A 12,262-nucleotide genomic window follows, 5' to 3' on the forward strand; every position below is an offset into this window, starting at 1 on the left:
CCTCACACACCCTCAACCCTGACTCCTGCACCCCTCTCAGAAGCCTCCTGCCCACCCTGACTCCTGCCCCCCCACCTCCCCATGTGCATTGCTCACATGATACGTGAGCTGTCCCAGCTAAGCGCTCCACACCCCAACCACCTGCCCCAGCCCTAAGCCCCCTCCCACACCCTAACTCCTGGCCAGACCCTGCACTCCAACGTTTTTATTTTCTTTTTTTAAATAAAGGGCTCTTATCCAAAGCACTTTACAATAGTTAGCTAAAGGTACAAACAATATTTGCAAAGATCATTAAGTGGTGCAATGAGGGGTCTGTGCGGGGGGGCCCGGCAATTAGGACCTCTAAAATGAAGCTGAGCACAGGACCCCACTAACACTAAATCTGCCACTGAGCTTCCTTCTCTGAATACCCCAAGCCAGCATTCAAGGACACACGGACTGTCTGTGTGATAAGTAACCCTGGACCAGCAGCTCTGACTCCAGCAGCCTGTTCGTTACACCCCAAGCATAATTGGGGTCTGAGTGGAGAAGGCTCAGGGTTTGAGAGGTCAGGGGTAGGAAGATTCTGCTCATTATGCCGCACCTAACCCTCAGTTTTACTTGAGGAAACAGCAGATATTTGACACTGTGCGATATGGCTCCTATATGTTGTTCCCAAAGTGTTCTGCAGCAGGGGAGGGTCTCTGGCAGCTTGTGTGTCACTGGCATATTGGGGTGATGCTGAGACTGGGCAGAGTAGAGGTGGCATGGGGGGGCTGGCGTGAACCATCTCTCTTCTTTTCCCCTTCCAAGAACAGAGGGGATAGGAACCCTTACCCAGCGAGGTCACATTCTCACAGTTCTCCTGCATGACATCCCTGTAGAGGGCTCTCTGAGTGGGGTCCAGCAGAGCCCACTCTTCCCTGGTGAAATACACAGCCACCTCCTCGAAGGTCACCGGCCTCTGAAAGAGCGAGAGTCCAACACTCAGTACTTGCTGCCCCACTCACAGCCCCCCTATACATGGGGGACAGGAGCCAAACAGAAACTCTGGGTGGATTGCAGTCAGAGTCCCACCCCTACCCTGCTCAGAGCATCCAGAAAACACCAGGGGGAGGGAACAAAGAGAGAGCCCCTCCTCTCTCCCAGCAGAGCCATCACACACCTACTAGCCACAGACTGATTCAGGAGATGGAGCCCCTAGCAGGGTCCAGGGACAGCTCCCTGGTAGGAAGCCCAATCACACTCCCATTTGAAGAGCTGGATGGGAAGGGAGGGGAATCTCCCCTCAGCCTCACTGGTGCCCCCTCCATATCTCACAGCAGCCGCTGGTTAGTCAGGTCGGGCTCCAGCACTGGGAGTCTGGTCAGTTTTCCCAGCTCCATGGAGCTGGGTTATTTTCTGCTTCACAAACTAGAGCATTTCCACCACCGAACCTCATAGGTCTGTTCCTAGAATCTAGGTCACTTTATTAACTAACTCCCAGAAGGTTTAGCACACCCCTGTCCTCCTCCCTTTCTCCACCCTGTGCATTTCCTGCAAACCAGACTGTGCAAACCTTCCCATCTCCGGTGTATTTGCTGTCCCTCTCCCTCCCGGAGGAACCCACCAACAACCCCCTGATAATACCTACCTGAACTGGCTCCTCTGCAGCCATTTCTCTCCCCTGTCCAATGAGAGTACGGGATGAACTGGAGCAAAACACGGACATTATTCCGCAGCCTGGCAGGGTGAGAAGGGCAGCTGTGAAGGTTTCAGAACAGGCTTTAATTTATTTCACAGCATGATTCCCCCAGGCCCTTTCTCTGCAGACAGACACACTAGAGTCTGCTATGCTAAGAAAAGACTTCATCTCTTTGTACAGTGTAGACCTGGCCCCTCCTGCCAGGCTAAGCCAACAGAGACATTTTAACCTCCCTTCTCCCTCCCCCCATCCCATAACAAAGTCTCTGAACACAAGGCTAGAAAAAAGCAGAACCAAAGGAGTCACTGTGGGGGATTCCCTCAGATACGGACCCCACAGCAGCCACACCCCAGCAGGGGGAATATGGAGTCAGGAACTGGATTTTCCTCTGTCTCATTCTCATCTTTTCCACAGGAAAGTGACTCTATCCAGGGTGCACCAATATATCTTTCTGGGCACATCAAAGATCTGGAAATCTCTCTCCAAACTCTTCTCTCTCATTGCCCCTTTCAGTCTCTCCTTCTCCTTTTCCCATCCCCTTTCCCTGCCCGTCTGTCAGGAAAATCCCATTCTTGGGTAGTTTGCTCCCCCATGGCTGGATTTGCTCCTGCAATTGCTAATGGGACAAGAAATGAGGGGGGTCTGTATGTGCAGAGTCATTTTAAGGCCAGACTCCAGCATTTTCCCTTCATTCCTTTCAGTTATTTGGAATGTCTGGCTCAGAATTTAGTATTAACAGGGCCCAGGGCTGCCCTATGGGGCTAGGACCAGTTGGAGAGAGTCATCGCCTGGGCTGGGCAGAGAAGAAGCTTTAATTAAGGTCACTTCGCAGTACAGAACCCCACTGGGGAGCAGCAGCTGCCAAGCCTGGTCTCCCACATCACAATGGAGACTGCAGTCTCTGACCCAGGAAGCTGAACCCCAATATCCTGAGCAGAGAGGGACAGAGTGTTTGAGCAGCTTCCCGCCTTTAGCTCTCTGGGGAGAGCAGCTAATGAGAGCCCCTTTTCACAGGGAGAACTGCTGATCTCATATGCCCCACTGTCCATCCGGAGTCACTCCTTGTCTTTCCATACAGTGACTCTGGATTAGCATTGGTCTCAATGATCCCAGATTTCAGAAATGAGTCCAGAATGCTGTGGAAGAGACCATCGCGTGGCAATGCTGATCCCCTTCCTACCTCCCTCACCACCCAGATCGAGAACAAGGACTGAGGGCACAAATTTTCTAAACAGAACCAAAAGTTCCTGTACTTTTCAAAAGAAGAGAAAAGCAAAATCTGTGATTTCACACTCACAGTGTTTGATAAGTGGACAGAAAGTTATCATAGTGACAGGGCACATGACTGGGGAACGCCGGGCAGTGCTTGGAGCCAGGACTCTGGCACAAGTTGATCAGAGAGAAGGATCATGGTTAGTAGAAGTTCCCACAGCCAGGGGCCCACCAGATATTCCCTGGGAGCCAACCCCCAGAGTCCCCAGCCAGGGACCCCAGATACCTCTCAAAGCCCCACCAGCCAGAGAATCCCCACCAGACCATGATTGTCAGGTTGGGAATCCCAAAGGGTTCCCCCCACCAAAAGCCCCCAGCAGCCAGGGACCCACCCACTGGGAACTCAGTCCCTCACTGCTTGCCTAGGACTCCCCCCAGCAGGATCTGCCCTGCCATTTGTCTGGGACGCCGTTCTCCATCTAACAGGACCCCCTGATGCTTTTCAGTGGGACCCCTCACTCTGCTTCTCTGGCATCCCCTGACCTAGTGCCAGGGATCCCCTCCCTCAGCTCTGTGCACTGGGCATGGCAACGATCACAGGAGCCAGCCGGGGAAGCCCAGATGGAGCCCCTGGCACAGCACCAGGCTCCCTCTAACCCCCTGTCCTGCCTCCCCAAGAGACACCCACCCCCCCTGTTCTGCAGCCAACAGGATCCCAGCAATACGCACCTCCAGGACCCATAGCCTCAGGGCTGGGCACATCAGAACCAATCCCCAAAACCCCAAACCTCCACAACCCACCAACCTGACTAGGGTACCCCCTGCCCAGCCATCCAGAGGCCTCTCCCTACCACAATCCCCCTTCAGCTGCAATCTCCCCACACAGCCCCACCCCCACCCAGCAACACTGTTACCTCACAGAGTGTGATAAGTGGATAGAAAGTTAACACCACCCCCTGCTGGCCAGTCGCACAGGCAGAGGGAGCCCTGGGGGATGCTTCTTGAACAGGAGAATGGAAGGCCTGGAGAGTAAGAAATGTCCATGCCCTGTCACTAGCAAATAATGGCCACCATGGATCCACCCCAGAGGTGCCTACATCTTAGCACTGGGGGAATCAACCCCTCACAGAGGTCATTTGCCATGAGGTTTGGGATACTTCTCAAGTCACACTGCACTCAGAGTGACCTCCTCATCCCTTGCCAGCTGGAGAAAAGAAAAGGGTCCAGCCAACTCTCCCGTTACCAGGTGGGAAACACTGATCCCCAAACAGGGGAAGGCCTCTGGCTTTGATGGGTATTAAATATGTGGCTGGTCTCTTTCATCAGCAAACATTTTAACAGAGATAAGGGGGGGAAATAATGGTTCTCAAAGGAGAGGGGAAAGATGATCACTGGGAAATTTAACCCCCTGCAATCTCCAGGATGGAGAGCGACTCAGGGCAACAGGCTCCCTCCAAAGAAGGAGAAGTTGCTGGGATTGAGAAACATGGGGAACAGCCCCAAACATGAAAGGATTTTTAATTGAAATTTGATAACAACATAGAAATGAAAGAGAAAGGCTGGAAATCAGAGGGATTTTATACCTCATATCAACAACTGATAAAATCTGAGTGTTTCACATCAATATTTGTTAAATGAATAGAGAGGAAATGGGCACCATTTGCAAACATTTTATATCCAGGTTCAAGAATCTGAGAAAAGGTGTAAATTTGAGATTTTCTTTTTATGTTATAATCAGAGAGAGAGGGGAAAATCTCAGGGCATATTCAATTAGAAATAGACAACTAGAGAGAAGTGGGACAAAAGTTTAGGTTATTTTATATGAATCTTTGAGATCTGCAAAGAAAATGTGTCACAAACTGATTATTGTACATTTAGTTTACTATACTATACATTTACTGCTCCTCTCCCTCCAAGTAGAACCCACCACCAGCTCCCTGAGAATCCCTTACCTGAGCCAGCTCCATTGAAGCCATTTCCTTCCCACTGGGAGGATGGGATGATCTGGAGCAAAATGTGGACGTTATTCTGTAGTCTGCCAGGGTGAGAAGGGCAATGTGAGAGAATTCAGACAGGGTTTCTCTCCTTTCCACATGTCGATTCCCCCCAGCATTCTTCCCTGGTAATGGACTGTCATAAACAGATAGTTAAGAGTTAATGTCTCTTTCACCTGTAAAGGGTTAACAAACAGTGAACCTGGAACACTTGAGCAGAGGACCAAACAGGAGACAAGACACTTTCAAATCTCAGTGCAGGGAAGTCTTTGTTTGTGTGTTTTTTCTTTGTCTGTTGTTCTCTCCGAGTGTGACCAGACGTACATACAGGCTCTTTAATCTTCTGTTCAAACTTAGTGAGTAAACTAGAAAGGCAGTTTTAGCCTTTTGATTGTTTTCTCAATTTGCAAATGTGTATTTGGCTGAAAGGATTTTAATTTGTACTTCTATACTGAGGCTGGGAGGGTATTCCCAGTGTCTATAAGCTGAAAGACCCTGTAATATTTCATCTTGATTTTACAGAGACCATTTTTTACTTTTTTTTTTCTTTTATTAAAAGCTTTTCTTTTTAAAAGACCTGATTGATTTTTTCCCCTTGTTAAGGCTCAAAGGAATTGAGTCTGTACTCACCAGGGAATTGGTGGGAGAAAGGGAGAGAGAGAAGGGAGGGGGGAAGGTGGAATCCCTCTCTGTTTTAGATTCAAGGAGTTTGAATCAAAGCGATCTTCCAGGGTAACCCAGGGAGAGGAAGCCTGGGAGAGGTAACAGTGGGGGAAAGGGTTTACTTTCCTTGTGTTAAGATCCAGGGGATCTGGGTCTTGGGGGTCCCCTGAGAAGGTTTGGGGGGGGGCAGAAAGTGTCCCAAAACACTATATTTTTGGGTGGTGGCAGCCTATCAGATCTAAGCTGGTAATTAAGCTTAGAGGAATTCATGCTGGTACCCCATCTTTTGGATGCTAAGGTTCAAAGTGGGGAATTATACCATGACATGGACATTCTAGGTTCTGCCACATTGTGAAGCACAGAGTGACCTTATTCCAGTACAGACCTAGCCCCCTCCTACCAGGGTGTAACCCTCTGACACATGGTGAAACCCTCCTAGCAGCAGAGTCTCTCTGTTACACTTATCAAGTCTGCGGGTGATACCAAGCTGGGAGGGGTTGCAAGGACTTTGGAGGATAGAATTAAAATTCAAAATGATCTGCACAAACTGGAGAAATGGTCTGAAGTAAATAGGATGAAATTCAATAAAGACAAATCTAAAGTACTGCATTTAGGAAGGAACAATCAGTTGCACACATACAAGACAGGAAATGACGGCCTAGGAAGGAGCACTGCGGAGACGGATCTGGGAGTCACAGTGGATCACAAGCTAAATATGAGTCAACAATGTTACACTGTTGCAAAAAAAGCAAGTATAATTCTGGGATGTATTAGCAGCAGCATTGTTTGCAAGACACGAGAAGCAATTCTTCCGCTCTACTCGGCACTGATTAGGCCTCAACTGGAGTAGTGCGTCCAGTTCTGGGGGCCACATTTCAGGAAAGATGTGGAAAAATTGGAGAAAGTCCAGAGAAGAGCAACAAAAATGATTAAAGGTCTAGAGAACATGACCTATGAGGGAAGACTAAAAAACTGGGTTTGTTTAGTCTGGAGAAGAGAACACTGAGAGGGGACATGATCAGCTTTCAAGTACACAAATGGTCATTTCAAGGAGGAGGGAGAAAATTTGTTCTTCTTAACCTCTGCAGACAGAACAAAAACCAATGGGCTTAAGTTGGAGGAAGGGAGGTTCAGGCTGGACATTAGGAAAAACTCCCTAACTGTCAGGGTGGTTAGGCACTGGAATAAATTGCTTAGGGAGGTTGTGGAATCTCCATCATTGGGGATTCAGAAAGAAAAAGGTTGAGAACCCCTGGAGTAAGGGACCATCTGTCACGAAGCTCAGCTCACTTGCGTGGTGAGATATATGGGATCACCCAAGAGGACTGTCTGTGATTCCATGTTAATGCTGTTACAGAGCCTGAGGCGTTTACACTGGATACTTGGTTGGTGAAATCTCCATACAGACCTCACACCCAATTTGGGGTTTGTGCCCTGCTTCTTACCAGTCTGCCTGAGGCTGGTGCTCGTGCTCTCGAGTCACTGGAGACAGCGTTACAGAGAGAGGGGCTGTGACTTCCCCACGGTCACTAAACAGGTCCGTGATAGAGCCAGGAACAGACCCTGTTGACTCCAGAGCCTCGTCACCCGCAGACTGGAAAGGTCCCCAGAGCACACTGTATTAGGCTGCAGGAAGAGGTGTGCAGGGACTGCAGCTGAGTTGCCCTGCCAAGACAGCCTGTGCATCCATGGGCAATCCACCTCGCTGGGGGGGTATCCCCTGGGTCAGGAGATGTCAGTGTCCAGCCCTGTGGGGCTGTGCTCCTGGCTCATACCTCCAGCATTCATTGCTGCCCCTCCTTTACCAGCTGCACTGGTCAGCCAGACCCCAGCCTCTGTGAGGTCACTTCCCCCCACTCCCACCACCTCAAACCGGGACATGGTGCACCAGTACCAGTCACAGTGCACTAGTGTAAATTCTGTCTGTACTAAGGGTTTGCACCATTGCCTAAAACATCAGTGTGGCAGAGACCTTCAGAAACTGCAGTACAGTGGCACTAGAACCTATTTCTAACTCGGTCACAGACAGCCTGGGTGACCTTGGACACGTCAATGTTTCTCCTCCCAACTTTAGTCTCTTTACCCAGCTGCCCACTCACTGGGGTCTCCTCTCTCTCCACAGCTGCTCACCACTAAAATCTGTGTGCGTGTCACCAGAGCTGAAGTAGTTCAGCTCCAGAATAGTCTTACAAGGGGGGGTGTGGAGTCTCTTTCCCTGGAAGTTTTTAAGAACAGGTAGGACAAACCTCTGTCAGAGATATTCTACATATACTTGGTCCTGCCTCAGCAGAGAGACCTGGACTTGATGACATCTTGAGGTCCTGTCCAGCAATACATTTCTAGGATGCTATGAAATATATATATATATAAAAACACAACATACAGAATAAAACCCACCACAACATAATGTCAGGCAATTCAGGGGGAAAAAAGAAACACAACCTACACTCCACAGCATAAAATGACAATACAAAGGAAAAGAAAGCAACATGATGCAAACGATAACATCCTAGGACAAAAGAACACAATGGAAAATAGCTCAACTCAAACCAACATAGCACAGGCACCAAACAAGCTGAGGCAAAACAATGCACCATAAAACTGCTACACAACATGGTGCAATCACAGTTCCAAATGGCACCATGCAAAACAGCTCAGCGTAGAACAAGACACAGCACAAAAGAGAATTATTTCAATTATTTCAATGTAGACCTGGAAGGGATCTTGAGAGGTCGTCTACTCCAGAATGGTGAATCTCTAACGTGGTCTTAAAAACCTCCAATGAAGGAAATTCCACAGTCTCCCTTGGAAGCCAATGCAAGGCAAACATAGACCAGAACAACGCTGTACACACACATGCTGGGCTTTTGGTTAAGGGGAGTGGTAAGAATTGAAACAATTTGGATTTAGTTCCCAGTTTTGCCCCAAATTCTCCATGCAAATTTGTTAGACACCGGCGGCTAGCCCGTGCCCGCTGACTTGGGCTCACACGGCTCAGGCTGGGGGGCTGTTTAATTGTGGTGTTGATGTTCCAGCTGGGGCTGCAGACCAAGGTCTGGCACCCTTCCACCTCGCAGGGTCCTACAGCCTGGCTCCAGCCTGAGCCCAGACATCTACACTGCAATTAAACAGCCCCTTTGCCTGAGTCCCCTGGCATGGGCCAGCGGGGGGGTTTAACAGCAGGGTAGAGATACCCTTGCTGTCTGTTCAGCACCAGTCACAATGGGAACTCTGATCTTGGTGTCTGTGCAGGAGCCCTGCACAACAGGAAGCCTGATCTCAGTCGGGGATTCTACAGCTCCCGGCATTACAGGATCCCTGATTTTGTTTAGGGCCCCTGCAGCAATAGGCAAAATGTGGGGGCAGGATCTCTGTCAGGGTCTGTGCAGTGCACAGTACAGTGGTGGGGTGTGATCTGGGTCAGGATCAGTGCAGTGCCTGGCCCAACGGGGACACAGATCTCAGTCGAGGTCTCTGAAGTGCCCAGCACAATGGAGGCAGAAAACTGGGCCACTCGTGTGCTGCCCAGCACAAAGGGGGCCGTGATCTCGGTCCAGGTCTCAGTTTTACCTGGCACAATGGGGGGACTGATGTCAGATGGGGTCTCTGCAGTGCCTCGCACAACAGGGGCACAGAATTCACTTGAGGTCTGACCTCTGTTGGGGTCTCTGCAGCACCTGGCAGAACAGGGCCCAGATCTCACTTGGGGTCTCTGCAGCTCCAGGAACAAGGCCCCTCATTTTGTTTGCTGTCGCTGCAGCGTCTGGCACAATGAGAGCCTGATTTCACTTGGTGTTGATGATGGGCCTGGCACAACAGGGGCCAGAAGCTCAGTCAGGGTCACTGTAGCACCCGGCACAACAAGGTCCCTGCTCTCTGTAGGGGTCTGTGCAGTTCCTGGCACCACCAGGGCCCCAAACTTGATCAGGGTTTGTGCAGGGCCTGGCACTGGGGGACCTGATCTCAGGCCAGGGCTGAGCCACGCTCAGTAAGATGATAAGAGTCCTGATCTCAGTCACACACCTGGAGAGAAAAGCGGGAAGATTTTCAAGAATTCGAGATCAGTATTTCAGAACTGAGGAGAAAATGGGGCACAAACTAAATATTTGCCAATATAAGAGAAAAGCACCAACATGTGGGGAGATTTTATGTCACCATTCAACAGTTCAAGAGAAAAGGGGGGAAATTGGAGGGGATTATACAGCGATATTGAATCAACAACAGAATGGGACGGATTCTTCTTGCCTCACACTCACAGGGCCAGGAGGGAGCCCTGGGTGATGTCTTTTCACAGGGGAAAGGAGCGGGGCTGGAGGCAGAAGGTCGTTGGCTGTGGGGAGGGGCTGGCAATGGGGTCTGGGAATTTGACTAGCAGGCGAGGGGGCTACTGGGTTGGGCAGGTGGGGGAGGGGAAAGTAGCTGGACTAGGAAATCTAGGGCTGGGCCGTCTCCATGGGGCACACTTGCTCCTCCCTCCCCTTCCTGACCCTTCCCACGCCCTGTTGCCAGGAGAGAGGGGCCCCCAGCCCAGCCCAGTGGTGTCCCTGTCTCAGGGCCCCCCCAGCCTCTGCCCATTAACCCTCTGCCCAGTTCAGAAATCACTCGGGGGAACCATTTCCCACCTACACAAGGACAAATCCCTGCAGGTGAAAAGAGGGGGAAACACCCCAAACTTGAGATCTGAACTGGCCATTGGCGAAGGGGAGAGAAAATGGGGCACAATGGGGGGAGGGGAACAGGGAACTTCTCAAGGGTTTGAGGGAAGGGGGGTCACCCTGGGTGCTGCTCGTTGCTCTCTAGGGAGAAAGGGGGCAGGACGGGAGAGGAGAGGGGTCCCCACGGGAGGGGGCAACGGTAAATCCGAGGGGATCTCAGCCCCCCCCTTTCTAGCCCCGCTCCTCGGGGGTCACCTGCTCTTCCCCCTCCCCCGGCCATGTCCCGGCTGCAGAGACATTTCCCAGCCGCCCCTTTCCCAGCCCCCCAGGCCGGTCTCACCCACCCCCCCAGGCCCCGCCCGGCCCCACGCAGGGACCCTAGTGGGGGCGGGCCCCTCCCCCGCGGGGCCCCAGGGCAGAGCCTGGCCGGGCCGGGGGGCGCTGGGCTCCTGCGGGGACAGCAGCTCCGAGCCCCCCGCGGGCGCTGCCCCCCCCCAGAGAGCAGATCCCGGCGCTGCGGGATGCCGGGTCCCCCCCCCGGACACTGGGGCAGAGTCACCGCCCGGCCCCCCCCGGGGCTCGCTCCGGGACCTGGAGCTGCAGCTCCGCAGCGGGGCGGGCAGAGCCCGGGGCGGCCCCAGGGCGGCTCCAGCGGGGCAGGGCCCGGGCCGGGCACGGGGGGGTTAATGAAGGGCTCTCCCGCCGCGATCTGCGCATGCCCAGAGCCCCCACGACACAAACCCTTCTCCGCCCCGGGAGAGGATCCAACGGCCCCGCACGAGACCGGCAGAGCCGCCGCGGCCCGGGCTCGTTTGCAACTCGGCTCCGCCTGCCCGCGACGTCACATCCGCTCACGGGAGAGTCAGGAACTACATCTCCCAGCCTGCCCCGGGGCCGCTTCCGTCCTCTCCAGCCCAGCTAAGGGAGGTCCCCGAGGCCAGCCTGACCCTCCCCCGACCGCTCATCATTTCCCCCGGCCCAGCTCCTCTCCCAGCTGGTGCCTCTCAGAGCCCCTCCCGCCTTTTCCCGGGGAGCGGCAGAGCTGGGGGGGGCTTGTGACCCCCACGTAATAACCCCCACACACCCCAGCCCTGACCTCCCCCGACAGGAGTGTGTCCGCCCCACGCGTGTCCCTGGGCCCCGCCCCCACCGCGCAGCAGCCCCCGCGCTGCGCTCCCGGCCCCGGCTATGGCCCTCGCTGCCGGTGTAACGACAGAAAGGCTGGGGGAGGAGGCGGGGCCGGGGAAAGGATGAGCGGTGGGGGAAGGGTCAGGATGGCCCCGCGGACCTCCCTTCCCTGTGCTAGAACAGCGGAAGCCCCTCCGGGGCAGGCTGGGAGATGTAGTTCATGACTCTCCCTGGACCGGAAGTGACGTTGGATGGGAGAGAAGAAGCCGAGTTGCAAATACGCGTGAACCGCTGCGGCTCTGCCTGGCTCGCGCGGGGCCGTTGGAGCCTCTTGCGGAGCCGGGGAAGAGTTTTGTGCCTCCTGGCTCTGGGCATGCGCAGATCGGGCGGGAGGAGAGATACGCTCGCGCAGAGGCCGCGTCACCCGCTGCTGGTGCCTGGGGCCGGGGCCGGGCGGAGCAGGAGGGTTTGTGCCGGTGAGACCCGGTAACCCCCCCCGCGCCCGGCCCGGGCCCTGCCCCGCTGGAGCCGCCCTGGGGCCGCCCCGGGCTCTGCCCGCCCCGCTGCGGAGGTGCAGCTCCAGGTCCCGGAGCGAGTCCCGCGGGGGGGCCCGGGCGGTGACTCTGCCCCAGTGTCCGGGGGGGGGTGAGACCGGGCTGGGGGGCTGGGAAAGGGGCGGCTGGGAAATGTCTGCGCAGCCCGGACATGGCCGGGGGGGAGAGAAGAGCAGGTGACCCCCGAGGAGCGGGGCTAGAAAGGGGGGGGCTGAGATCCCCTCGGATTTACCGCTGCCCCCTCCCGTGGGGACCCCCCTCCTCTCCCGTCCTGCCCCCTTTCTCCCTAGAGAGCAACGAGCTGCACCCAGGGTGACCCCCCCTTCCCTCAAACCCCTGAGAAGTTCCCTGTTCCCCTCCCCCCATTGTGCCCCATTTTCTCTCCCCTTTGCC

The 12,262-nt window shown here is 54.0% G+C and overlaps 2 protein-coding genes across 5 annotated transcripts in view; one reads left to right on the forward strand and one right to left on the reverse strand.

Annotated features, from left to right (window-relative positions):
• The window catches only part of LOC127041920 (zinc finger protein 34-like), a 143,024-nt gene that overhangs the window by 12,669 nt on the left and 118,093 nt on the right, over positions 1 to 12,262 (reverse strand). The window contains exons 1-4 of one of the 4 annotated variants that reach the window (XM_050935682.1): positions 4,828 to 5,023; positions 3,790 to 3,897; positions 1,613 to 1,722; positions 817 to 943 (exon numbers count right to left, since the gene is read on the reverse strand). The exons of 1 other annotated variant lie outside the window; for it this stretch is intronic. In XM_050935682.1, coding sequence (XP_050791639.1) covers positions 817 to 943; positions 1,613 to 1,690 — 205 coding nt within the window. In that variant the 5' untranslated portion in view covers positions 1,691 to 1,722; positions 3,790 to 3,897; positions 4,828 to 5,023. Of the gene's footprint in view, positions 1 to 816; positions 944 to 1,612; positions 1,723 to 3,789; positions 3,898 to 4,827; positions 5,024 to 12,262 lie in introns of those variants that run through there. 2 more of the 4 variants (XM_050935683.1, XM_050935681.1) reach the window with 2 other exon arrangements.
• The window catches only part of LOC127041919 (zinc finger protein 883-like), an 88,595-nt gene continuing 87,948 nt past the window's right edge, over positions 11,616 to 12,262 (forward strand). The window contains exon 1 of the mRNA XM_050935677.1: positions 11,616 to 11,664. The gene's annotated coding sequence lies outside the window, so the exon portion shown is untranslated. The remainder of the gene's footprint in view (positions 11,665 to 12,262) is intronic.

This window comes from Gopherus flavomarginatus, unplaced genomic scaffold, assembly GCF_025201925.1.
Source record: "Gopherus flavomarginatus isolate rGopFla2 unplaced genomic scaffold, rGopFla2.mat.asm U_1b, whole genome shotgun sequence".
NCBI lineage: Eukaryota > Metazoa > Chordata > Testudines > Testudinidae > Gopherus > Gopherus flavomarginatus.